Source organism: Columba livia, chromosome 2 (assembly GCF_036013475.1).
Source record: "Columba livia isolate bColLiv1 breed racing homer chromosome 2, bColLiv1.pat.W.v2, whole genome shotgun sequence".
NCBI lineage: Eukaryota > Metazoa > Chordata > Aves > Columbiformes > Columbidae > Columba > Columba livia.
Window position 1 is genome coordinate 163,420,463 of NC_088603.1, and position 25,422 is coordinate 163,445,884.

A 25,422-nucleotide genomic window follows, 5' to 3' on the forward strand; every position below is an offset into this window, starting at 1 on the left:
ATACTTTATTTTTTTTTTTTTTTTTCCTGTGAGTGTGGCCAAACGCTGGAACCAACTGCACAGGGAGGCTGTGGAGTCTGTTACTGAGGATACCCAAAAGCCCTGGAGATGGCCATGCTCCGATTGACCTTCAACGTTCCTTCCAGTCTCAGCTAAGCTCTGCTCGGTGTAAAATAGCCCTGCATGAATGCTGAAACTTCAGAGCAAGGGTGACCTCTGGTGTCTTTGCTATTGAAGTGATCAAAATGCAAGTGTTCAACTCAAAGAGATTGTGGCTGCAGTGACAGAACTCTTCACCTCCTGCTTCTCGAGTGAAACAGTAAAGCGAGAAAAGAATGAGAAGTAAAAATGTATATGAATATACTCAGTGGATATATTTAGTTGATATTTATGACCAAGGGTCAAATACTCCAACTGCTTATATTATTTAGAGGATTTGGTTGCTGCGTATTTGTTTTCTGTCCTTTGGAAACCAGCAGAAGGTAAGATAAATCAAAGTCTGACACACAGCAGATTTGGGAAAATAAATGTTGCTGAAATGTTGGCCTACATGGGTGCACACTACAGTGTCAGCAGATGTAGTTTGCAGTGAAAAGTAACATAGAGATTGCCTCACTAAGAATACAAACATCAAAGTCTGATCCCAAAGAGAAAATGTCGTTGTTTATTTTGGGATGTGAAGAGACTGCAGTTTCAGATGTCCTAATACAGATGTAATAAAGTTAAAGCCGAGGTTACTTTTAAGATCTTTGCCTGGGTTGCACGCTGAGCGTGAGCTGTGTGAGTCAATCCCCTCATCGCGGACAGAACATGTACTTGTGTGCACTGGTACCTGACTGACGGCAGCAGCTGACAGCGCCGTTACAGCTACTGGTCCATTGGCAGGAGCGAGGGGTGGAGACGCGGTTCTCGGGTTACCGGGCACACCTGAAGGAGCAGCGGGGGCGGCGGGGGCTGCGTGGGCTTCAGGGGCGGCGGGGGCTGCAGGGGCGGCGGGGCCTGCGGGGGCTTCAGGGGCTGCGGGGGCTTCAGGGGCTGCGGGGGCGGCGGGGGCTGCGGGGGCGGCGGGAGGCGCCGTTTGCGCCGTGCGCCCCCCGCAGCCAGCGGCGCGCCTGGGCCACGTCCTCCAGGTACCGCTGCTCCCGGAGCAGCTGCTCCTGCTGGTCTAGCAGCTGAACTTTGGTTTCCTTAAGGATTGTTGAATACTGGATGAGGCTGAGCAGTTCCTGGCGCAGACGGCAATTCTCTGCTTTCACCTGTTGAATATGCTGAATTAGAGACAGCATTGCTGCTTCTTCTGCTCTCTTGGTGAGAAACTGCATCTTCTGTTGAAAGTCCATCTCGCAGTCAGCCTTGGCCTTCAGAAATCTGCTCTTGATTGTGTGCATTTGATCCGCATACCGTACCTTTGTGACCAACAGTTCCTTCTCCAGCTCTTTAATCCTTTTCCTCTGTTCCAGCTGAAGAGATGGAGCTTTGAATGGCTGCAGGTCTTCAACCTCCTTGCTCATAACAGAGTACTTTGTCTCCACATTCGTCAGACGGCTCCTCACCTCCTTCTCTTTTTCCGTATACTGTGAGATTAGCTCCTCTTTCTCCTTCTGGACTTGAGACAGATCAGTGTGATTCTGATCATTTAATGTTATTATCATGTTCTGGCACTTTTGGCTGTGTTTTGCTATGTAGGAGAGATAAGCGTTGCTCTCTTCCTCATTCTGTTTGGCCTCCTTTTCTAGGAATTTATTCTCCTGGAGGAAGAGCTCCACTGTTCCCATGTATGCGTTCACATGGTCAGTGAGAGTCTTGTATTCCTTCTGCAGGTACAACTTCCTCTCATTGACAAGTGCTTCCATGTCGCTTATTTCTCGGGATACATCTCCATTCTTGGTTGTTACTCCTTGCTTATTTTTCCCAGCACTCGTGTCTTGTTTCATCGACTTGGTCTTGGCTGCCATATTCCACACTGGACATGTAAGCTCTGCCAAACTGTAACAGAATTAAAACCCACAAATTCTAAGTGAGCATCTATGTGACACGTGTGACCGTTGCTTTTTTCCCCCATCGTGCCCTCTTATGTTCTTATGTTTTCAAGTGCTTATTCTGGCAGCCGAACGTTTGACCTAAAACTTCCCATGTCAAGCCCAAGTCTTGAGTTGAAGCACATGTGTACATATGTGTATCTGCATTTTTACTTTCCTAGTTACCTGAGAAGTAGTTCTGCTCATCTAAAAACACACACATTTTTAATATTTCTCTTTTGTCATATAACCTCGTTTCTGTAGCTCAGAGTATGTAGTCAAGTGCCACTGGTGAGTTACTATGGCTGTGCATTGTGAACTGTCTCTCCGTAGGCTGTAGATCTTGTCCATAAAGCAGGTAAGCATGGAAGTGCTAATGGAGACACGCCATACAGCACACTCTGCAGTGCGAGTGCTGAGCCATCATGCCGCGCTGGAAGCTAGCTGTAGGAAATATTAGCAGTATACCTTAAGCCCCGTCCATCAAGGTTAGATCCCTGTATTTGTATTCATATTTGAAGAAACAGCTGCATCCTTTTCCTGGATTGAGAAAGTTACGTCAGCGTGGTCCTACAAAACAAGAGCAGAAAAGGAAACATTGCAACCACCTTTAACCCAGGGCTTCAATGATCAGTCGAGGGCTTTACTTGGTGCAGTGAGCACCTTCGTGTCCGTCCGCTGCCTGAGACAACATAAACCGGTATCTTCTTGGGCATAACCCTAAGTACAGCGTCACTTGAGATATGACACAGGAAACTAAATATTTAAGAACACAGATAAAGTGAAAGAATGACGATAAAGGGGATAACGGCTGAAGAGACATCCCCCTCAATGTGGCCATGGAATGTGTGCCGTGGATCTGATGGGATAAGGAAAGCGCCACGCAGGTGTGATCCTCCCGGTTGCCCAGGACCACGATTCCTCCTCCGGAGACGACGGGTGGGGGACACACACCAAGCACTGCGGGTGGGGGACACGTAATGAGCACTGCGGGTGGGGGACACGCACCGAACAGTGCGGGTGGGGGACACGCACCGAACACTGCGGGTGGGGGACACGTAATGAGCACTGCGGGTGGGGGACACGCACCGGGCACTGCGGGTGGGGGACACGCACCGAGCGCTGCGGGTGGGGGACACGCACCGAGCGCTGCGGGTGGGGGACACGCACCGGGCGCTGCGGGTGGGGGACACGCACCGAGCGCTGCGGGTGGGGGACACGCACCGGGCACTGCGGGTGGGGGACACGTACCGGGCACTGCGGGTGGGGGACACGCACCAAACACTGCGGGTGGGGGACACGCACCGAGCACTGCGGGTGGGGGACACGTACCGGGCACTGCGGGTGGGGGACACGTAATGAGCACTGCAGGTGGGGGACACGCACCAAGCACTGCGGGTGGGGGACACGTAATGAGCACTGCGGGTGGGGGACACGCACCAAGCACTGCGGGTGGGGGACACGTACCGGGCACTGCGGGTGGGGGACACGTAATGAGCACTGCAGGTGGGGGACACGCACCAAGCACTGCGGGTGGGGGACACGTAATGAGCACTGCGGGTGGGGGACACGCACCAAGCACTGCGGGTGGGGGACACGCACCGAGCACTGCGGGTGGGGGACACGTACCGGGCACTGCGGGTGGGGGACACGCACCGAGCGATGCGGGTGGGGGACACATCACCGAGTGCTGTGGGTCGGGGACACGCACCGAGCGCTGTGGGTGGGGGACACATCACCGAGCGCTGCGGGTGGGGGACACGCACCCAGCACTGCGGGTGGGGGACACATAATGAGCACTGCGGGTGGGGGACACGCACCCAGTACTGCGGGTGGGGGACACGCACCAAGCGCTGCGGGTGCACAGCGACGCGTCTGCTGAGACCACCCGGGTTACCTGTCTGAGATCAGTCGTCTGGGATGGTTTATCTGTGCTGTGTTGGTTTTGTTAAAGGTGAGAGACCTGAAATTTGCTTTGGTGTTTTGGCAGATTGAGGCAAAGTGTTTTTCTCTATGGTGAGAAAGATGTCGTGGCTCTATGGGAGCACATCGGCATCCAAGCCGACGCCTTGGTTTCCTGTGCTGTTAGAAGTTGCTCTCTCTGGGTCCTCTCTTGCTGCAGAGATAACAGTGCTTTAATGAGAACAGCTAATTAAGGCAGAATGAGAGGCTTCTATCCAGGTGTAGGCACCTGGCTGGAAAGCTGGTCACAGAGGATTCCCTTGGATCTATCCACACTATGCCGACAATCTTATATTAAGATTCTACTGTTTTTTAAAGAAGTCATTTCAGAAGAGGATCAAGATTTTTTAACATGCAACATTATGTTTTAAAACTGCTGAGACACCTGCAACATAAGAGGCACAAAGTCCACAACAGATTCTGAAGGAAGGAAAGTGCATCAGTTTTACCAGTTCTTGTAGACATAATCAGAAACTAAAGGAGTGAATTTGCATGCTGAATTTCTAAACTACCTATTCAAAAGAGAAACAGAGCAATCAGGGATTTAGAACTGGAGAGAAGTTTGATAAGTCTAATGGTTTTAACGAACATTTATAACTAAAATGTACCTGTATCCTAATACAACTGGTGACCCTTTTTAAAGAAAATATTCTAAATTCAAGCAGATAGGTGAACAAACTAGAATAAATACACTAAAATCGCCTGTCGTACCAATCGCAGAACAGGTTCCAAGCTGGGAGTGTGGCAGCTGCTTCACCAGTGGGGCGGGTACGAGGAGACAAGAATCCGCACGGAAACGCGGGCAGGGTGCCCTGGGAGGCGGCCGTGCAGAGCCACGCGGGTCACGGCAGGCAGGCACGGGAGCTGCGTTAGCAGAAATTGCGTAGTTTTGGAGGAAAGGCAAATGCAGAGCTGGGAAAAACCAGGCCTTGCTAAAGCTGGTACTATACGAAATGTGGTGTTCTTAAAACAAAACCAAACCAAAACCAAAGCAAGCGCTGACCTTTCCGGCTCCTGTGGTCTTCACAGATGTTCCAAAGAGCTGCTTCTGCCTCCCTGTTCCGGGCTGACAGGGCGGCGTTTGCCGGAGCCGGGCTGTGGTCAGGATGGCGTTTGCCGGAGCCGGGCTGTGGTGAAGGCAGCGTTTGCCGGAGCCGGGATGTGGTCAGGATGGCGATTGCTGTAGCCGGGCTGTGGTCAGGATGGCATTTGCCGGAGCCGGGATGTGGTCAGGATGGCGATTGCCGGAGCCGGGATGTGGTCGGGGCAGCGTTTGCTGTAGCTGGGCTGTGGTGAAGGCAGCGTTTGCCGGAGCCGGGCTGTGGTCAGGATGGCGATTGCTGTAGCCGGGCTGTGGTCAGGATGGCGTTTGCCAGAGCCGGGCTATGGTCAGGATGGCGTTTGCCGGAGCCGGGCTGTGGTCAGGATGGCGATTGCTGTAGCCGGGCTGTGATCCAGGCTGTGGTGCGGAGCAGCGTGGTGTTTGTGGTGTCCATGGTGATGAGACAGCGAAGTCACAAGGGCAGCTCTGCAGGACTCCCGTTCCCGTTCCTGTTCCCTGGGGTTGTGAGGCCAAACCGTGACAGGCTGTGTTACTTTTGGCATCAGTTCAGCAGAAACACAACGGCAGTTTGGCTGATAAGAATATGATTTATAGCGGCCACTATATTAATAGGGAAACAGCCTCAGCTACCTAATAAGATGTGCTGAAGGAAAAGGTATGACTTAAGACAGGGTCCTCCTTGAAAATTAGGTGCCAGTATCTACTCAAGCATTTCTGGTCCGTATAGCTGGGTTTTCTTTCCGAGAGGGCGGCAAGCGGTCCAAGTTCGGAAGGGGTGTGTGTGTATGGGAATGTTTGTGACATTTGAAAGGCAGATACCAGAAAGGATTTTTGTAAATGCAATCCTTATTTATGGAGGGGTTTCTTGTTTTGGAAAGGAAATGAGTAGTTTGGGAAGCAGTTCCTGCATTTTGTAGGGAAAATTAGCTGATCCTCGTACATGAGAAATTTTCTTTCTGTAGATGTATAAATTGGGCATCTCTGTGTCGAGTGTGGAATTTCACTGGTTTAATTATTCATCTAACCTGGCAATTTGTGAGGGAAGTTATGAAATGGAAGAAGTGAAATTATGAAACTTTATCCCAGCAAACTGGGTTAAAAAGAGGGGAAAGCTCTGGTGGGGGAGGGAACTGGGCAGACTGGTGACACTGGGAGGGATTTTTCCCCCTTGCAGGCACTTGCGTTGAGGTGGAAAATCCCCATTTCCCAGCACACTGGGGAAAATGCCCCAAATGGGACAAAACTTCCCAAAACCAGAGGATTAAAAGCCACGACACCGTCTCCCCCCCCCCCCCCCCCCCCCACCTGGACCCCGTTTGCACTGGAGCTGTATTTTGGGGCAAAATACGCCCACATTGGTGTCCTTTCGGTATAACGAGCTGGTGATTAAAAAAGAGCCTTCGGAGCCCACAAACCCCCTCCAATTATTTACCCGAAGAACTGCAAACCCACCCCAACCCCGCGTTTCTCCACTTCAAATGGACCAGAGCGAGGAGCGGGGGAGGTGGGGGGGGCGGTCTCTGAGGGGAACCGCAGTCCTCACTCAGGTCCGCTACTGGGAACGTTAGTGGGGGCTGTGTGGGGAGGAGCAGCCAATAGGATGCGGCGGTGGGGGGGAAGCAGCCAATCAGAGCGCGCTAGGTGCTTAAAGGGGGCGAGGCACGACGTTGGCGGGAACAGCAGCGAGATGGCGCGGGTGAAGCGGGTGGCCGGTAGGAGGCGCTCTGAAAAGGCTCCTTCTGTAGTGCTGAACCCTCCCCGAACCCGCCTGCCTTGTCCCCGCTCACCAGGGCTGTGGAAGAAGCTCCGTTGCTCGCAGAAAAAGCCTCTTAAATTACTTCCTGCAGGCTTTTGTCACGGGCTGGTGCAGCTGTTCTCCGACACCTGGAAGGGCTCTCGGGTCCGTGGGGCAGCTGTGGTGGCTCCGCAGGAGGGGTGCGCGGCGCGTCTGCTGGCGCTGCTGGAGGAATGGAGGCTCTGCGCCCTCCATGCTGAGCGATCCACCGTCCAAAGCTCTGATGTGAATCTCGTACGGTGCCTTCAAACGAGAAGAGACTGAATTTCCACCCCAGCTCTAGAGAGCTGGCTCTGGGCCTGCTGAGCTATGCAGAAAGGTGTTTTTGTTGTTGAGGTTGCATTTTCTTTCCTGGACTTTCAAATTAAACCTATATCAGGCTTTTTCAGAGGAAAAGCAGAAGAAACAGAGCATTAGGAACTTCTTTGTTGAAGCAGGGTGCTGTGAAGAAGCACTTTGATTTACACTTGGGAGACTCACTGGACCACGTGCTGTAATGAGCTCTTGAGTTTGGAGGGTGATTCCACTCATGATCCACCTCACTGTGAGTCAAGTGGGAAAATGACTCGTTCCACAACCAAGCCAGGCTGTGATTTGGGTTTAGTGGCGATCTGCGGGTTTGTCAGGGACTTTGTTTAAAATTAGGGCCGTGAAGATGAAAGCAGCTGCCCTTTCTGTTGCTTTTGCTGGTGGTTTCTCCTTTTCCTCGGGCTGATGCCGCAAGTCCTTGTGGACAAGAGGAAGCAAGTCTGGCGGCAGAGCCAGCGGGGTTTGGGCTGTAAGAGACAGAGACCGGCCTGGCAACGGTGCTTTATTGTGTGGGTTAACCCTAATAACAACCCTCTGCTGCCTCGACATGCTGCGTTTATTTCTTTCCCTTTGGTCACTTGTAGGTGGTGAAATGGGGGAGAAAATCCCCCCTGTGGCCCAGCTCCCCATTTGCATCCCGGCATCGATCGCAGATCACGGGGGGGTCCCAGCCCAAGCAATCCCCGTAGACACAAGAAGTGGTTTTCTCCCATTTTCCCCCAATTTCTCCGCAAATCCTAAGCAGTGACTTGCAAAACCTTCCTACAAGACGCCCACCAGCAGCAAAACCCTCCCACCCCCTTTTTTTTTCCTCAAATTGAGTGGGTTTGGGGTTTTTGTTGTTCGTTTTTTGTTTGTTTTGTTGGGGGATGGGGAGGGGTGTTCTCCCTGTTTTTCCGGGCCTTGTTTCTATTGATAAATGGCCATTGAAAGAAATCTCCCTGTTCTCCATCAGAAGTATTTTCTTGTGGAGAAACACAGTGTGATGGGGATGGGAAAAAATGAGCAAAACACATTGAACTGGCAAAAAAAAATAGCCCTCAAGTGCAGCCCCTCTCCCCAGCATTCAAAGTCCTGCTCTGCTCTGGGTCTGTGTGGAATTTTCTCTTCTTTCAATGTTTTTCCCTCTTTAAAGAATAATAATTAAATGTGTGAAAAAATGTGCATTCAAGGTGAGTTTTGCTTTGGAAAGGGATCTGGGATGAGCACTGCGAAGCTGTGGTGGAAAACGAGATATTCCTTTGGGTTTTTCCCATTTCAAGGCAGAGCTGCAAAAAATGGCATTGAAGGGGAATTTTCAGTCTGTGAAAACCTGGTGAGGAACAAGAGGATGAAATTTGATTAATTTTGCTAAAAATTAAAAGGGAAAGCAAACGGGGCTGCAATGGGAGGGTTAGGGCTGGTGTCCGAGTGGGGCTTTGGTGGAAGAGTCTGGTTTTGGGGGGTTCAGGGTGGGGTTTGGGCGATTTAGGGACACAGGGTGAGCAGAGCTGGCCCCTCGCCCACCCAGAGCGACAGCCGGAGTCGTTCCCTGGCGGGGGCAGCTGGGGGAAGGGGATTTTGGTCTTGCTGTGGACACTGTTGAAATCCACCTGCCCATTGGCACAATCTCGAGGTGCTGGGGCACGTGGCTGTGGGGCTGGGACGTGGGGCTGGGACGTGGGGCTGGGACGTGGGGCTGGGACGTGGGGCTGGGACAGGTGGGTACCCGAAGCTGCTCCAGCTGTTATAGTTGAATTGGGTTTTGTGGGCTGTGTTTTGATTCTGCAGACCATATCCAAGATTCCTACCTTATCTTAAAAGCTATGCAGGTTGTATACGAGTTCATATTTTAGAGAACTGAAAGTTAGTACTTATCTTATCTTGAGAAAATAAGATGTGCTGAGAAGGTACATTTGCTATCATCCAAGAATTTATATAATTTTTTGAAAAGTGCGCATGTGCTGTGATGAAAGGTGAAAAGTACACTAGTGATGAAGACTACTTACTTCATCCTGAAGACCCCAAAACGACCACCAGAGGACACTGCGCATGCTTAGAGTAGTTCCAAGATATTGCAACTGATATTGTGAAATAATTGTGTAACCTGATGAATATGCAATATACACGTTGCAACTCTAATGAATATGTATGTAACCAAATTGTATAAATGTAGTGGAGCTCGAGTCAGTGGTCGAAGCCAGCTTTGGGTGCGAACCCCTGGTTTCCCAGCGCTGAAATAAAGCACCACATATAACTACGCCCGTGGTTATGTGTCCTGATCGCTAACACAACCACTGGCCCGCAGCCCGAGCCCCTCGTTCAGGGCTGAGACTGAAATGGACTGTACGGAACACGAATTCTGGGCTGCGCCCAGCAGGCACCAGACAAACCTCCACGGCCCAGCAGTGCCAGCCCCTAGTGAAGCCGTGCAGCCCCAAAACGCAGCGGAGAGACTCAAAATGTTTGGCTCCCGGGGGGATTCCCGGCGTCCCACAGTCCGACCGTCTGCTGACACCAGGATTTGGGGGTGAGCTGCGGCTGGGCCAGTATTAGTGGGGTTTGGTGCACCTGGGTGTCAGCCCTGGCTGTTGCCCTGGAGCAGCAGCTCCAAATCTTGCTCCTAATTATCAGCTCTAATCTATATTTATATATACCTATATATACTTATGTATATATATCTTCTCTACAAGTGTAAACAGATATCTCAGTCTAAATAAATATCTAAGTGAATGTGTAGATGTCTAAAGAGGTATGTATTAAAGTAGGACTCTGTAATGTATAGACAACAAATACATTCCCTAACTAAATATATAGATATAGTAGAGATACATGAGAATAAATGTTGGTAACATAAAAGCTTTAAATGCAAAGAAACCCTCTTAAAGGAAATTATTTTAAAAATCAAACTGACTCGATATAATTCTAAGAAAAAACGATATAAAAACCCCTACAAAAGCTGCCACTTCCCCTTCTCCTTTTCGCACTTTTCTCACCCCCATTAGGGGTGAATCAGCCCCAAGTGGGGACTCGTCCTGCGGGGCCGCGCACACAGAGCGGAGCCTCCGCCAGAGCACAGCAGGAGCCCCAGCACCCTGGATCTGGGTCTGCAACGGGGCGGGGGGAACAAACAGCCCAAGCAGCCGCCCCCCAAAGCCGAGGTTGGGAAGAAGCCCCGAGCGCTTCCCGGCGGGTGCGCGCTGCTGCCTCCTGCTGGCGAGCCCGCGGCGCTGCCCCGCGAGAGCCGCGCATGCGCGGTGGCGCTCTGTGACCAGGCTCCGTGGGGCCACTGGGGGCGGGGACATGCAAATCACAAGGTCGGCGGTCGAACGGACCGCCGGGAATAAGAAACATTACCGGCAAGAAACAGGAAGAACTCGAACCAGAAACAGAAACGCCACAGAAATGAGGTGAGAACGCGAATGGCGACGCGCATGGTGCGAGCAGCGGGCGGAGAGGAACGAGACGGGGCGGGGCGCAGGGAGCGAGGGGCGGGGCGAAAGCAAATCGAGGCGTGGCTACGCAAATAGCGCAGCCGAGGGCTCGAGCGGGCCGCCGGGAGGCCCCGGCGCGGGGGTGTGCGGGGCTCGGGGGGTGAGCGGCCGCGGAGCCCGCGGGAGGGAGCGAGGGGAGCGGAGCGGGGAGAGAGGCGGGAGGCGGGCGCGGGCGCGGGGAGCGTGACCGTGAGGTGAGAGCGTGTGGGTGGCGGGCGGGGCGTCGCGGCGCGGGCGGATGGGCATCGCTTCTCGGCCTTTTGGCTAAGATCAAGTGTAGTATCTGTTCTTATCAGTTTAATATCTGATACGTCCTCGATGAGAGGACTTTATATTAAACGGATTTTTGGGCCTGGGAGTTGGATCCGGAGCTTGCTCCCTCCGCTCCGCGCATCGTCCCGGTATTGCAGTGCCTCCGGGAACGGTGCACCCCCGCGGGGGACCTTGTAACGGTGAAAGACAGAGCTGGTTGTTTTCTTGATTCGCTCTTTCTGTCTTGCGGGGGGAAAGCTGTGACTGCGATGTCGGCGGCACTTCATCGCTGCCTACCCGAAACAGAGCTCCTCCGCGGCTCCTTGGCTCTCGCTCTCTCGCTCTGCGGGACGCGCGGGGGCATCGCTGGGCACTCTGTGCCGTGGGCCGGTTCTCCGGAGCGCGTTTTCCGCTGCGCTGCGCCTTGTCCCGGGTGAATGTCCCGCTGCAGGGCGCCCCCGCGCGTCCCACCCACGCCGTGCACCCTTCCTCTTCTCATCCCGTTAAATCGGCAAACTAACAGACTCTTCAAAAACACCCCCTTGGCTTTTAAACGTAGCGTTTCTTAAGCAGCGCCGGGGCCGAGCTCGTGTCCGGGCGGGGGGAGCAGGAGCAGCCTCATCCCGTCCCCGCTGCCCCTCGCCGCGGCCGGGCAGCTTCTGCCGCTCTCGCTGCGGGTCGGGCGGGGCCGGCCCGGGGCGCTCCTGCGGCAGCGGGCGGCTGCGGCTGCAGGGCTGCGGGGGGCTGAGCTCCCCCCGTCCCTCAGCATCACACACGGGCGCTGCAAACGGGCCAGAAAGCAGCTGTGTGGGGGCCACAAATGGAGACGAAGCTTTCCCTTCCCGAGGCTTGAAAAGCACGCTCCTGCGCCTGAATTTGGGGCTCAGAAACAGGCTGAGTTGTGTCGCTTTGGGCTCAGAAACAGGGGCCAAATCCTGCCTTTTTGGGACTCGAGAACAGGCTTGGCAGCTGGGTTTTAGGCTCAGAAATGGGCGCTAAGGGAGCTGTCTTGGGGCAAAAAGCAGAAGGCAGTTGGGCTGGTTTTGCAGGGGCGGGAGGGCAGTGGGGGGAGCAGGGACTGGGCAGCGTGCGTGGACCCTCCCGGAGGTGGGGGTCTGGTTGGTCACCCCAAGGGCCAGGAGGCCGCGTGCACCACGGCGAGCTCAATGTCTGAGACGCCTCTGGAAAAGGCTCTTCCGGACCCCACGCGTGCTCTGTGCGCGCTGCTCTTCTGTGTCCGCTGCCGAGAGCAGTTGTTAACTAATTAATCATACAAAGTCAGCAATATTTATACAATGTACAGCTATGGTGTTTAATCCTAATACTCAATTTTTTGCCAGCAGTTCATTTACAGCGTTGTCGAAAGCCCGGACTGCAGCATGCAGCAGGCAGAGCCGAAATCACCTCCCAATTTGCCTCCTCTTTTGCCGGTGCCGCATCCCGCGTCAGGTGAAGAAACTCCTGGGCGGTCGATTCCACGTGCTGCTCAGGTGATCGCACGTATGGGCTGGGACGTTGGGGAGAAATGTGTGTGAGTTCGAGGACACCACAGATATTCCACATCAGACCTGGAGAAAAGGCAAATGTGCTGCCAGTGCAGAGCAGCTGATGGAAAATCACAGTTAACAGAGCATGCCCTGTTCCTGAATTGGTCTCTTGATAGCTGCAGACGTTTCAAGTAAAAGAATTAACTTTAGTCTATGATAAATAAGAGCTGCCTGTTACTTTCTTTAGGGTCAAGTGTTTAACTTCTGTTTCTTTGTTCTAATTTTATAGGCACGTTGAAAATAGCCCTTTATTTGTTTAACTACATTTTCAGTAATACGTGCTGTCGGTATAATTAACTTTTGAGCACCTGGGTGCCCGTTGAAATCTAATGAATGGGACACGATGGGAATCGATGTGTGGCGGTGTTGTTTCGTGTGTGGATGGCTTGTCCTGGGACTCAATCCACTTTCTGTTCAGTGCAGTCTTCAGTCTTTGAAGTAAAAACGTGTGTCCTTCCTGAAAAGGACCAGTCATTCATAGGCCTGAGAGACTCTTTTAAGTACACGATCAGAATTAAAGCCCAATTTACCTTTATGCTGCTGCTGCTGGTCTTCGCTTTGGATTTGCTCTCCTCAGGACACATCCGTTTGCCTCTGGACCTCTCATGAGCTTTTTACTCCCACCCGGTTCCCTCAGAAACCCGTTTCCTCCCAGTTCCTCTGCGATCACCCTGCCTGCCTTTGGGTCCCTGCAGGCTCGTTGGTGGCATCACGGTGCCTGTTTGACCTTTTGCCCCGTTAAATTCCCCTCTTTTCTCTCTTCCCCTCAAAACTTCCCCGTTTGCTCTTGGCACGTCCCAGAGGCCTCATTTTTCCCTCTTTTCCCCTCAAGACCCCTCTTTTGCCCCCGATCCCCTCAGAACTCCTCCGATTTCTGTCTGCTCCTCTCAGGACAGCTGAGCTTGTCTTTTGGGGCACCTCAGAGCCCCCATTTACCTTCCTTGTAGCTGCCCCCGCCATGTTCTTGTTGCCTGGGGACCTGTTTGTATATTTTGCAGCCCAGAGACCCCTGTTTGCCTTTCTTGCGATCCGGAGCCCTTCATGTTGCTCCAGTTGCTGCAGGAGCTCTCCAACGGCAGCGTGCCCTGGAGCCCTGGCGGGCACCGCCATCAGCTCCCGCATCCCTCCGGGCCCTTCGTGTGCCCTCTGGCGAGTCCCCTCCGTTTTCCTTCCGGGCACCAGAATCCACCTGTGTGACGAGTGGCCTCGTCCAAGCTCGTCCCTTCAAAGCACCTTCTGTGACCTGCACGGTGTTCTCGGGAGGACCTCGGTATCGCTCTCCGTGGCTCCTTTGTCTTTCTTGTCAGCTCTCCTGAGGGGTTTTGTAAGTTATTTTTGCTCGGCTCACTCAAGTGTTAGCGAAGGTGCCTGGTACCGTTTCTGACGCGTGGGGTTGGTTGTTGTTTCCAGCCTGTCCCGGTGTTTTCTGTCCTTTGGCACTGGTTTGTCACTGTTGTGAGAAGCAGAGAGAACAGGAGGAGTCTCCGTGACTTACAACTGTCATTGTTGATCTACCGTATTTCAGAGAAGGATTCTTATGCGATTTATTTCTGCTTTGTCGTTCAGTCCTCCCCAGAACGTAGTGCATGGGTCCCAGGATCTCTGGGACCTTACGCCGGCACCAGGGGGTTCCTGGAAGGGAGCACAGACCATCTGACCGGCCTGGGACGCGGGTAAGACCCCATCAGCAGGGAGAAGGCTCTTCCCAGCGGTGGTGTGCTGCGGTTTGTTCGGATGCTGCCTACGCAAGGCGTGTGGTGACCCCAGCGCTGTAGGTGGGTTGGTGTATTCTGTGGAATTTGGATATTGATACTTTTTATCTGTGCATGGGAAAGCGCGTTGTGGGGAAACTCGGGCTTCCGAGGAGTTAAAAAGGCGCCCAGTTCTCTACAAACCACAAAGGCTCTGGTGGCCCGTATCCACAGCTCGTCCAGAGGTGCTGCAAAATATGCTTGTTTTCCTCCACTCCGTTGTAGCCTTCATTAAAATAAATAAATAAAGGAAGGTTCAGATTCCACCCATCTTAGTGCTGGAGGGTTTCCCTCTGCCAGCAGGGTGTCCGCTGCCGCCGTCTCACCGCGGCCGCCGCATCTTCTGCCGTGAAAGAACAGGACGGACGGACAGAACCCAGGGCGCTCTGCGGGTAGACGGTGCGTCTGCGATGTGTGTCTGCGTTTTCCTTAGGTACTTGTAGAGTGGACTTTAGAGCTAACATGGAGAATGCGCCGACGCTCCTTCCGTATTTTTAATACGAAATATTTTAACACAAGTACTAAAAATGAAGCCTGTTCCACAGCATGGTGCGCCTGTGCAAAGTTTCCTTCTCTCTCTTTATTTTACCTTCCTGAAGGAGTTATCTTCTGTTTCTGTGTGCTTACTGTTATACGATAGAGTGGAAATTATTTTGAACGGAAACAGGAAAGCCAGCTGTTTGTAAGAGTCCAGATGTTCAGAAGAAACAGCCTGTTCTAATGATGAACACTTTGTGCTTTTTCAGTCAGCAAGTTTCCAAAGTCTCAGGCTAGTAGTGGAAGAGCTGACTGAGGCGCAGGCACCTGCACGGATCGGCCTTGCCCCTGCACGTCTGCTGCTTTCCCAAGAAGCACTAGCAGCCTTGTGACCAGCGACAGTGAGTCCTGATGTGGTTTTGGGGAGTTATTGCTTGGATAATGTCCTTGTTCCTTAACCTACAGCGCGTAATTCTGAATTCGGCTGGAAAGAGACCTTCCAAAACGGCAGTCTTCCTCACTCCAAGAAGCTGCGTTTTATGAACCTTCCTCAGACGGATCTCCGGGGTGAAGTCATCAGCAACAGGACTGTTGGCTCTCTTTAGAACCACCAGCCAACCAAAGTCCATTCCCTTCCACGGAGCCCAGCACAGCAGGTCTTGGAAAGGCTGGTGGCACCGCTGGGCTTTGGGTTCTCGCTTGTGCGAGTCGAGATGTCACAGAAGCGTGTTCCCCTGTGCGCGGCAGTGCAGCCGCCCGCGTTAGCGAGCCTGCCTGTCCTTCTGGTCACCCGATGATGGGCTGCAGCGCTGGACTCTGTCTTTATTTTTAATGTTTTATTTTTAAGTAAGCCCATATTTCATGTCTCACTGTTTTTTCTTTTTTCCAATCATAAATGAGACTTTACAAATGTTAGAATGGTCTAATTTACACGTTGACTTGCATTGTTTCAAGTGTAACTGTCGAAGAGGTGCAGCTTATCCTTGCTGAGGTGTCCTTGAGCAGGAGTGCCTTAGTTCTAAACATTTAAAAAGAGAGGCGACTGGAGGCCAGGAGTGTTCTTCCCGACGTTTGCCAGAGCGCGCTCAGGGGAAACGCAGCCCCGCTCGGGTCAGCACCCTGCGGGCACTCGCCCACCCCGCCTTGGCTGCGCAGCCCCGCTCGGGTCAGCACCCTGCGGGCACTCGCCCACCCCGCCTTGGCTGTGCAGACCCACTCGGGTCAGCACCCTGCGGGCACTCGCCCACCCCGCCTTGGCTGCGCAGCCCCGCTCGGGTCAGCACCCTGCGGGCACTCGCCCACCCCGCCTTGGCTGCGCAGCCCCGCTCGGGTCAGCACCCTGCGGGCCCTCGCCCACCCCGCCTTGGTTGTGCAGACCCACTCGGGTCAGCACCCTGCGGGCACTCGCCCACCCCGCCTTGGCTGCGCAGCCCCGCTCGGGTCAGCACCCTGCGGGCACTCGCCCACCCCGCCTTGGCTGCGCAGACCCACTCGGGTCAGCACCCTGCGGGCCCTCGCCCACCCCGCCTTGGTTGTGCAGACCCACTCGGGTCAGCACCCTGCGGGCACTCGCCCACCCCGCCTTGGCTGCGCAGCCCCCGCTCAGGTCCGTCCTGAGGAGGGTCAGTGCGGCAGAAAGAGCGCCAATATATCCCCTAAATACATCTACAGATGTATGAAGAGGCATAAGAGTAAACATCAGTGGTGTTTAAGGTTTTTAAATGCAAAGACACCCTGTTTATAGAAAGGATTTAACAACTCAACCTGGCTCAAGATGCTTCCGAAGAAAAAAGCAAAAAAGATATCAAAGCATTTGAAAAGCTGCCGCTTCTCCTTTTCCCGCTCTTCTCACTGCGATTTGGGGCCGATTCCCCCCAAACATCCTGCCTGGACACGCTCCTGTGCAATCTGCTCTAGGTGGGCCAGACTAGGTGATCTCTGGAGGTCCCTTCCAACCCCAGCCCCTCTGTGATCCTGCGAAAGGGGGACTCGTCCTGCGGGGCCGCGCACACAGAGCGGAGCCTCCGCCAGAGCACAGGAGGAGCCCCAGCACCCTGGATCTGGGTCTGCAACGGGGCGGGGGGAACAAACAGCCCAAGCAGCCGCCCCCCAAAGCCGAGGTTGGGAAGAAGCCCCGAGCGCTTCCCGGCGGGTGCGCGCTGCTGCCTCCTGCTGGCGAGCCCGCGGCGCTGCCCCGCGAGAGCCGCGCATGCGCGGTGGCGCTCTGTGACCAGGCTCCGTGGGGCCACTGGGGGCGGGGACATGCAAATCACAAGGTCGGCGGTCGAACGGACCGCCGGGAATAAGAAACATTACCGGCAAGAAACAGGAAGAACTCGAACCAGAAACAGAAACGCCACAGAAATGAGGTGAGAACGCGAATGGCGACGCGCATGGTGCGAGCAGCGGGCGGAGAGGAACGAGACGGGGCGGGGCGCAGGGAGCGAGGGGCGGGGCGAAAGCAAATCGAGGCGTGGCTACGCAAATAGCGCAGCCGAGGGCTCGAGCGGGCCGCCGGGAGGCCCCGGCGCGGGGGTGTGCGGGGCTCGGGGGGTGAGCGGCCGCGGAGCCCGCGGGAGGGAGCGAGGGGAGCGGAGCGGGGAGAGAGGCGGGAGGCGGGCGCGGGCGCGGGGAGCGTGACCGTGAGGTGAGAGCGTGTGGGTGGCGGGCGGGGCGTCGCGGCGCGGGCGGATGGGCATCGCTTCTCGGCCTTTTGGCTAAGATCAAGTGTAGTATCTGTTCTTATCAGTTTAATATCTGATACGTCCTCGATGAGAGGACTTTATATTAAACGGATTTTTGGGCCTGGGAGTTGGATCCGGAGCTTGCTCCCTCCGCTCCGCGCATCGTCCCGGTATTGCAGTGCCTCCGGGAACGGTGCACCCCCGCGGGGGACCTTGTAACGGTGAAAGACAGAGCTGGTTGTTTTCTTGATTCGCTCTTTCTGTCTTGCGGGGGGAAAGCTGTGACGGGGATGTTGGCGGCAGTTCATCGCTTCCTGCCCGAAACAGAGCTCCTCCGCGGCTCCTTGGCTCTCGCTCTCTCGCTCTGCGGGACGCGCGGGGGCATCGCTGGGCACTCTGTGCCGTGGGCCGGTTCTCCGGAGCGCGTTCTCCGCTGCGCTGCGCCTTGTCCCGGGTGAATGTCCCGCTGCAGGGCGCCCCCGCGCGTCCCACCCACGCCGTGCACCCTTCCTCTTCTCATCCCGTTAAATCGGCAACTAACAGACTCTTCAAAAACACCCCCTTGGCTTTTAAACGTAGCGTTTCTTAAGCAGCGCCGGGGCCGAGCTCGTGTCCGGGCGGGGGGAGCAGGAGCAGCCTCATCCCGTCCCCGCTGCCCCTCGCCGCGGCCGGGCAGCTTCTGCCGCTCTCGCTGCGGGTCGGGCGGGGCCGGTCCGGGGCGCTCCTGCGGCAGCGGGCGGCTGCGGCTGCAGGGCTGCGGGGGGCTGAGCTCCCCCCGTCCCTCAGCATCACACACGGGCGCTGCAAACGGGCCAGAAAGCAGCTGTGTGGGGGCCACAAATGGAGACGAAGCTTTCCCTTCCCGAGGCTTGAAAAACACGCTCCTGCGCCTGAATTTGGGGCTCAGAAACAGGCTGAGTTGTGTCGCTTTGGGCTCAGAAACAGGGGCCAAATCCTGCCTTTTTGGGACTCGAGAACAGGCTTGGCAGCTGGGTTTTAGGCTCAGAAATGGGCGCTAAGGGAGCTGTCTTGGGGCAAAAAGCAGAAGGCAGTTGGGCTGGTTTTGCAGGGGCGGGAGGGCAGTGGGGGCTGCAGGGGGGAGCAGGGACTGGGCAGCGTGCGTGGACCCTCCCGGAGGTGGGGGTCTGGTTGGTCACCCCCAAGGGCCAGGAGGCCGCGTGCACCACGGCGAGCTCAATGTCTGAGACGCCTCTGGAAAAGGGCCTTCCGGACCCCACGCGTGCTCTGTGCGCGCTGCTCTTCTGTGTCCGCCCCTGGGGAGCTCCTGCTCGGGGAGGAGCAGCCAATGAGACGCCAGGTGGCGTGGAAAGCCGCCAATCAGAACGCGCCGGGCCCTTCAATCGTCAACAGCTGTGTCTGCAGGCGTGTCCGTGTCTCGGTGGGTACTCCGTGTTAACGGGGCGGGAGGCGGCGGAGCGCCCGCTGCGGCCGGCTCCCGGGGGTCTGGAGGCAGGCTGGCTCGGCCGCTGGTGAGTCGCGGGGCCCTGGGGGAAGAAAGAGCTTTTCTGGCAGCACTCCCGAGCCCCGCGGGGATCCCAGTCCTGTCTCGGGGCCGGCGGGGGTGGCTCTGGCGGCAGGGTGACCCGTCTCTGCTGCCCTCGCCCAGGGGCTGGCGGCGGCTCCTCACACCAGCAGCGCCGCGCAGTCGCTGCCTTGCAGCTGCTGCAGGCCCTGCAGGGCTGGATCCACGGGGCCTTGGGGACAGCGTGGGCCACCGAGATCCCCCCCTGCAGCACCTGGCAGGTAAAGTGTGGGTGGGGGGAGAGGCTGGAGGGGAGGGAGGGCAGCAAAATGCAGCTTCCCAGCAGTCACACAGTGGGGATCAGCCATGGTCAGAGTGTCCTTCCCCAGCATGAATCCAGTGGCTCTGACAAACGCCCCTGGGTTCCCTCCTGTGTCTGTGGCCTTGCGAGGGCTTTGGCATAGGCACTCGTGGGCCCTTTCCAGCCTGATGACCTGGGACTTTTGGGAGGTCTGACCGCAGAGGAGACCCCCAGGCTCTTCTTTGGTGTGAGCTTGAGCAGCAGCAGAGCTTTTGCTTCCTCTTGCTTTCTAGGCAGAGCCGAGATCTCCCTGGACTCTGCAGAGTGGGAGCAGCATGTGCTTAAGGTACAGCATCCTCGGGGTGTCACAAACGGATGGGGAGAAGAGGGAGCAGACAGAGTTGTGGGGAGCTGGTGAAAAGAGGGCTGGGCTTGGCGGGGCAGACACTGCCACTCCAGCAGCATCCCAGGACACGTGGGTGTGGGAGGGGCCCTGGCCAAGGTTCCTCTGCAAGGTTCCCCGCTTCCTCTGCTCTGCCCCCCAATTCCTGCGGGCGTCCCTGGAGCCCATTGAGGACGAGACCTGGAGCGTGGGCCTGAGCCAGCAGCTGAGCCGGCAGCTGAGCCGGCAGCTGGGCAGCTCTGCCCCCGGCTCCTGGCAGAAGGTTTGTCTCCTGCCCCACACCGGGACTCTGCCCACACCGGCAGTTTTCACTGCTTCACCCCCAAACTGCGCTTCCCCCCGTGCTGCCCTGGCCTGGCACTGCGGGCAGTCCCGCCTGCTCCTGGGGGAGTCGGGTCAGTCCTGGGCCAGCCCTCTCCTGACAGGTCGGGCTGTGGCCGCATCTCGGGCTCAGCCTCTTCTCGTTCAGCTTTTCCTCTACAAGGCTCTCGGGACAGCGCTGGCAGGTTGTCGGGACCTCAGCCATGTCCAAGGGCAGGTGCTGAGGTTCCTCCAGGACACAGACTCTGTGGAGCTCTCTGAGGCCCAGGTGAGGTGATGCTCATGTCCTGAGCATCCTCTGCCTGCTCCTGGGGCAGAGGGAGGGCTGGTCCTGGCCCTGCTCCAGACCTCCCTGATGTGCCCATCGCTGCTGTTTCCCCCTTATTGCATCGTCCTGCCTGGCCATTGTCACTGGCCATGGCTAAGTGCCAGGGCTGGAGCCCACTCCCCATTTCTCTGTGGGTGCAGGGGATGATTTCTGTGGTGTCCCATGCTGCTGAGACCCACTTCAACCTGGTCTAGGGCACAGTGACCACTTTCACCAGAGACAGGTTTTATGAGACTTCCACAGGCTGGAAGGTAAAGGATCCGGGGTTTCGCTCTTTGGCTTTCCTTTTTTTAACCTTATTTTCACTTCTACACCTTCTGTAGCCAAACTGTGGCAGCTGTGTTTATATCAGCCCTCTTGTAAGAGCTGCCCAAGACCTGTGTTTCAGAGGGGATGTCCCGGCATTGGGGCCCCTGAGCTGTGTTGGGAAGGGCAGCGGTAAATCCGCCAGCAGTGTGTGCGATGCTGGCTGCTCCCTGCTCCCCATCCCGTGCCAGAGCCCCGGCTGCAGGACGGGAAGAGCTCCCGGCCCCGGAGCTCGCAGCTCGAGGAGCTGCCGGGAGGTGCCCAGGGAAGGAAGGAGCTGGTGAGGGTGCGGGGCAGGACCGGGGCTGACGTCTGGTGACATCTCTGTTGTCACAGGCACAGCCTCCGCAGGGCACAGAGAGACCTCGGGCCACTCGTGCCGCTCTGATGTGCGTGTACAGCGGCATAGCCCTGCATGCCCCCAGGGAGCAGCTGCTCGCCTGCGTGGATAGAGAGATCATGGGCACCATCCTGCGGCTCTCCAGAGTCACACAGAGGGTAGGAGCACGAGCCGTGCAGGGACAGGGACGCCTGGGTGCCCTCATTCCAGCACCTTGGGGCCAGGGCGTACCAAGATGGACAAACTCTTTCTAAAGATCCCCCAAGGAAGGGTTTGTCTTCAACACCCAGATGCAAACCCCAGTGTGTCCCCGTGCCCATACTCCTCTTCCACCTCTCAGCCCTGCAGAGAGTTCAACGGGTGCGTTGCTCTCTTTGCCCTCAGGAGACGCAGCTCAAGCTCGTCCTGGTGCAGAGTGTCGCTGAGGTCAGCTCTGCCATCCAGGCTGTGGGTGATGCTGGCAGCTTTGAGCTGTCCTCGAAGCAGGAGGTGACACAGCCCCTGCTGGTGAGTGCCTGTAGCAGGGACAGTCACACGGGGGAGCTTTGGGCTGCGCTTTCCCCAGAGGGGAGATGGTCTCTGGGCTTCATGCGAGCTCCTGGAGCTGTGTCCTGAGCTGGGGGGCCCTGGGGTGCAGGGTGGCTGTGGAGCAGGGTCCCTCCTGCGGTGCCTTTGGGGACCCATGGGGTGACGGGGCAGTGTCTGCCCAGGCCTGGCAGCAGAGCCGGTCCCGGGGGAGGCAGGAGGGCCGTCCCGTGTCCGTGTCTACTGACAGCTCTGCGCCTGTGTCTCTGTGACTTGCAGGACTGGATCAAGGAGGAGCCTGCGGACTCCCTGGTGAACCGAGCGTTTCAGGCCCTGGAGGAGTTGAGGTGAGGGCTGTTCCCGGCTCTGGGGACTCCCCGTGTGCCCCATCCCAGCTGGCCAGGGCAGCCCCAGTGGTGTTGAGCTGCTGGGGCTGTGGAGTGGGAGGCTGCTCCCCACTTTGTGTGTCTCCTGAGCCCCAGGGGTTCCTTACCCTGGGGTGGGGGTTTGCTGCTGCCCGGGGGGAGGCAGGAGCTGCTGGAGCTGAGGGCAGCGCTTGCTGGCAGGGGCTGGGGGGGTGGGTTTGGGGCCCTCGATAAGGTGAACCCGGTCATGGTTTGAGCCACTCTGGAGAGCGCTGGTGAATCCCCTTTCTCTTTTCTCTCCCTTTTTCCTCTGGCCAGCAAGCTGAGGCCAGCGCTGAGCAGGGAGGAGAACCGCAGCCTGCGGGCAGTGTGCTGCGGGGCCGACCCGTCCTCTCCTTCCCAGGAGGGGATGAAGAGGGGCAGGACGGTGCGGGCAGCTCTGAACATGCAGGTACCACAGGGCAGCGCCCACCACCCCGGGTCAGGATCCCCCCGGTGTGCCCCGGCAGCCCCCGTGACGCAGAACCTCAGCTCTGCTCTCCTGCTTCCAGCTGCTGCACAGGAGAAGTGCTGAAGGTCTGGGCCGCCTCCTGGAGACTCTCCTGGCAGCAGAGGAGCCCTCGGCTGGCTTTGGTGATGTGCTCCTTGTGAACACTTAAAAGAAAAGCAATAAAGGCAAATTTAGAGTTGCTGTACTGCTGAAGATGGGACCACAGAGAATCCAAGGTCATGTGAAAAGTCTGAAAGTCTTTTTGTTGATATCCACACTTGGAAACCAGGGAGAGGCTTCAAGCATGGGAGCTCCTGGGTGGTAATCAGCGGTATTTTACACTAGTCTGGGTATTGCACTGCAGTGTGGAGTGGGAAAGTCAAGTTTAAAACAATGTGGGTCAACAAAAGAAGGTGAATCTTTAGCCATCATAACACAGGCTGACATTTTGAACTGTGAGTAGCCATGGGGGAAGTGTTGCAGGGGCAGGGAATCAAGGATTTAGTGGGTGAGAGCAGGTGGACACCCCTTTCCTACGGGAATGTAGGGCTGTGGCCCCTAGCCCTGAGGCCGTGTGTCCAGTCGGGCTGAGCTGGGGCACAGCAGCGCCGGCCACTGCGGCCTCAGGCCGGGCAGAGAAGTGGTCGCAGCCCGAGGGGAAGCCGAGAGCCGGCCATGGGCTGGGTGACAGCAGCCCGGGGACGGCTGGAGCGGGGACACGCTGGCAGGGAAGCAGCACCTGTCCCAGGGCAGGGTCGGCCGGAGAGAGTGAGGCAGCGGAGGCTGCAGGGCCAGGGCTCCGTGGGGCTGGGGGCCGTGCCCAGTAGGGGCCAGAGAAGGAGGGAGAGGGATCTCCAGGAGAGGAAGATCCCTGTTGTGAGAGAGCTGTGCCCTGCCCCAGGTCCTGCAGCACTGGCTGGGCTCTGACAGAGCGTGGGAGCAGGAGAGAGCCCTGCGGGTTTGTGCCCGTCTGCTGAGGGCCTGCAAGGAGCGAGCTGAGCTCACGGTGAGTAGGGACGCCCGCACACCCTGCTGTCCCCCACACCGTTCCTGGCCCCGCAAGGCAGCCCTGCCCGGCTGGGTGCCGGGTCTGGGTTCCTGGGCAGCTCCTGCCGGCCCCTCTGCCCGGCGGCTGCTCAGGGAGCGGGACGGGCGGCCGAGGGGAGTGGGGGCTGGGGCACCTGTGACCCCTGTCCTGCTGCTCTCCCTGCAGAGAGGACGCCCTTGCCCGCAGCCGGGCTCCCTGGTGGGGCTGCTGGTCTGTGTGTGACCCGTGACCGCCTGGGCTCGTCCCGCCGCAGGGCATGGCTCTGCCTCAGCTACCCGGACCAAATGCAAGGTGAGGAGAGCAGGCGGTCGTGTCTTTATCAAACCCCAAACCCCTCAGCATTACTGCATTTAAAGAAATTACAAACTAGACAAGAGCAGCCATCTGATAATTTTTAACAGTGTCAAGATATTCCAGCTGGGTAGCGAGCACCTCCGCTGGCTCCACGGGATCTCACACTTACGGGCACTACACAGAGCCCGACTGTCTCCTCCAGCCTGACACCAGTCTGTTCCAACCCATTTCTGTGGCGTCCTTGTCTACAAACACAGATCAAGACAGGGTCTCCTGTGGAACCAGCACAGCACCACTGACCTCTCTGCTCCAGCAATCGGGCCCTGTTGAGGAAGCTGAAGGATAGATTCAGAGTGTCTTGACATTTTGCTGGGCAATTATGGGGAAAAAATGGGAACCAATTGACTGGACCTTTCTGATAACACTATTTGCATTGTTTTGATAATTTCTGGCACTGTCATAATTGAACTGTTTGTATAATTGCCAGTTTGGAAGCACATTGAGAAGTTCAGGAGGATGCAGTAGCTGATGCTCAGTTGCACTTTCTGCTTATGAAGACTCCAGTTCTGTTTCCTTCCTGCTTTTTTAAACACGGCTGAAACCAGAGGCTGTCATCACAGTGACTCAGTGCCAGTGATGTCCGTGTTTCCTCGCTGAGTACCTGACAGCTTCTCTGTGACATGGAAGGGGTGAAGAACACGTGGGAAGTGACCAGAGGCTCGCAGTTGCCAAGGCCAGTGCTGCAGGCTGGCTCCTGGGGTGTCTGATTTCCCTTTGGCTCCTCGTGCACACACACGTACAGCCCACATAGGCCCGCGGCTTTTATCTGAATGTTTTCAGGCAGGGCTGGTGTTTGTAAGAATCTTTTTTAATGGACAGACCTGTTCTCCTCTGGAACTGATGTGCACTGCGATGTATCTCCAAAGCAAAGCTTGTGGGGCATTGTCACTTTGTCACACGAGGTGAATATAACCTGCAAAAAACACCCTTGGCATAGAAGCATCTGAACACTTGTAAAGGTCAGGGCTGTGCTTTCTCCGTATAATTCCATAGTTTCAGTGTGTGCCCTCCATCAAATGTCATGTCCTAAAGATGTTGTTAAGGCTTTGACACAAATCACTTTGGTGTGTATTAAAACAGAAACGTTTGTGCTTAGAAAAGGTAACGGAAGGTGTGGTTTTCCTAACCGAGGATGATGAGAAGCACTGTGGAAACATTGGTTTTCTAACCCTGGATATCCAGGAAAACAAAATGACCAGTTGTTGCGAGATGTTGGTACGGAGGCTGCGCTCCAAGGAACTGCCCCAGTCTCTGACTGCTCCTGAATTCCGCAGCCCTGCGCCTGCACGGGTGTGAGCTCTGCCGGGAGCTGAGGTGTGTTTGGGAATCCCCCAGTAGCAATGAACAACAATACCTTTGCTCTTTGTGTTGCACCTGTGGCCTCTGGTTGTTCTGCCGCCTGCCTGTGTCAGCTCACACAGCGTCAGCAACGGAGACATCCCAGCAGCAGCTTTGGAAGTCCCATTTCAGGTTATAGTGTGGTATAGATGTGCTGTCTGATCCGATCGTGTTAATATTTGATACGTTCTTGGTAAAATCTCGTTATCTTCTAAGTGGAGTTTCGGATGTTGGGAGCGGGAGGTTCCCCCTCACCTCTGTGTGTTACAGTGGGGACATCAGCCTGTGCTGGGGAACGTTCAAAACCAGAGTGGAGCTGCGGCTGAGCCCTCAGTCGCTCCTCATGGTGTGTTTTGTTCCCGTGGCAGCGGCGCTGAGATGCTGGGTGGTATTACCAGGTGGTATTACTGGGTGGTATTACCAGGCGGTATCACCAGGCAGTGGGGCCGAGCCCTCGGGAACGGTGCCCCTCACCCGGGAAGCAGCCCC

The 25,422-nt window shown here is 56.1% G+C and overlaps 3 protein-coding genes, 2 long non-coding RNA genes and 2 other non-coding genes across 12 annotated transcripts; 4 read left to right on the forward strand and 3 right to left on the reverse strand.

Moving 5' to 3' along the window:
* Positions 1-651: 651 nt before the first annotated feature.
* Positions 652-1,955, reverse strand: CCDC166 (coiled-coil domain containing 166). Its single transcript, XM_065054869.1, has one exon. The coding sequence runs from the start codon at positions 1,953-1,955 to the stop codon at positions 1,029-1,031; it is 927 nt and encodes a 308-aa protein (XP_064910941.1). The 3' UTR covers positions 652-1,028.
* Positions 1,956-2,488: 533 nt separating this feature from the next.
* On the reverse strand, positions 2,489-10,567 carry LOC102084499 (uncharacterized protein DKFZp434B061). Of its 2 annotated transcripts, none has more exons than XR_010470832.1 (3): positions 10,484-10,567; positions 3,916-7,081; positions 2,489-3,763 (listed from the first exon to the last, which is right to left on the reverse strand). XR_010470832.1 is itself a non-coding variant. In XM_065054868.1 (3 exons), the coding sequence occupies exon 3, from the start codon at positions 3,752-3,754 to the stop codon at positions 2,783-2,785; it is 972 nt and encodes a 323-aa protein (XP_064910940.1). In that variant the 5' UTR covers positions 3,755-3,763; positions 3,916-8,459; positions 10,484-10,536; the 3' UTR covers positions 2,489-2,782. The 2 variants fall into 2 exon arrangements, 1 of the variants encoding a protein (XP_064910940.1); XM_065054868.1 differs by having other exon boundaries at positions 3,916-8,459; positions 10,484-10,536.
* A 218-nt stretch (positions 10,568-10,785) lies between these two features.
* Positions 10,786-15,565, forward strand: LOC106146023 (uncharacterized). The gene is made up of 3 exons (XR_001230553.3): positions 10,786-12,362; positions 13,986-14,194; positions 14,917-15,565. It is a non-coding gene; the product is annotated as an uncharacterized LOC106146023 (long non-coding RNA).
* On the forward strand, positions 10,865-11,055 carry LOC135578899 (U2 spliceosomal RNA). Its single transcript, XR_010471008.1, has one exon. It is a non-coding gene; the product is annotated as a U2 spliceosomal RNA (small nuclear RNA).
* On the reverse strand, positions 12,158-17,031 carry LOC110356053 (uncharacterized). Its single transcript, XR_002409095.2, has 2 exons — positions 16,964-17,031; positions 12,158-15,665 (listed from the first exon to the last, which is right to left on the reverse strand). It is a non-coding gene; the product is annotated as an uncharacterized LOC110356053 (long non-coding RNA).
* A 313-nt stretch (positions 17,032-17,344) lies between these two features.
* LOC135578900 (U2 spliceosomal RNA) lies at positions 17,345-17,535 on the forward strand. The gene has a single exon (XR_010471009.1). It is a non-coding gene; the product is annotated as a U2 spliceosomal RNA (small nuclear RNA).
* Positions 17,536-17,928: 393 nt separating this feature from the next.
* On the forward strand, positions 17,929-22,406 carry LOC135578762 (uncharacterized). Of its 5 annotated transcripts, XM_065054857.1 has the most exons (8): positions 17,929-18,821; positions 18,959-19,095; positions 19,409-19,461; positions 20,810-20,971; positions 21,198-21,320; positions 21,618-21,685; positions 22,022-22,154; positions 22,255-22,406. In XM_065054857.1, the coding sequence occupies exons 1-8, from the start codon at positions 18,340-18,342 to the stop codon at positions 22,360-22,362; spliced, it is 1,266 nt and encodes a 421-aa protein (XP_064910929.1). In that variant the 5' UTR covers positions 17,929-18,339; the 3' UTR covers positions 22,363-22,406. The 5 variants fall into 5 exon arrangements, with proteins under 5 accessions (XP_064910929.1, XP_064910933.1, XP_064910930.1 ...); XM_065054861.1 differs by lacking the exon at positions 18,959-19,095 and having other exon boundaries at positions 17,929-18,730; positions 22,235-22,406; XM_065054858.1 differs by lacking the exon at positions 21,198-21,320 and having other exon boundaries at positions 22,022-22,406.
* Positions 22,407-25,422: the final 3,016 nt, after the last annotated feature.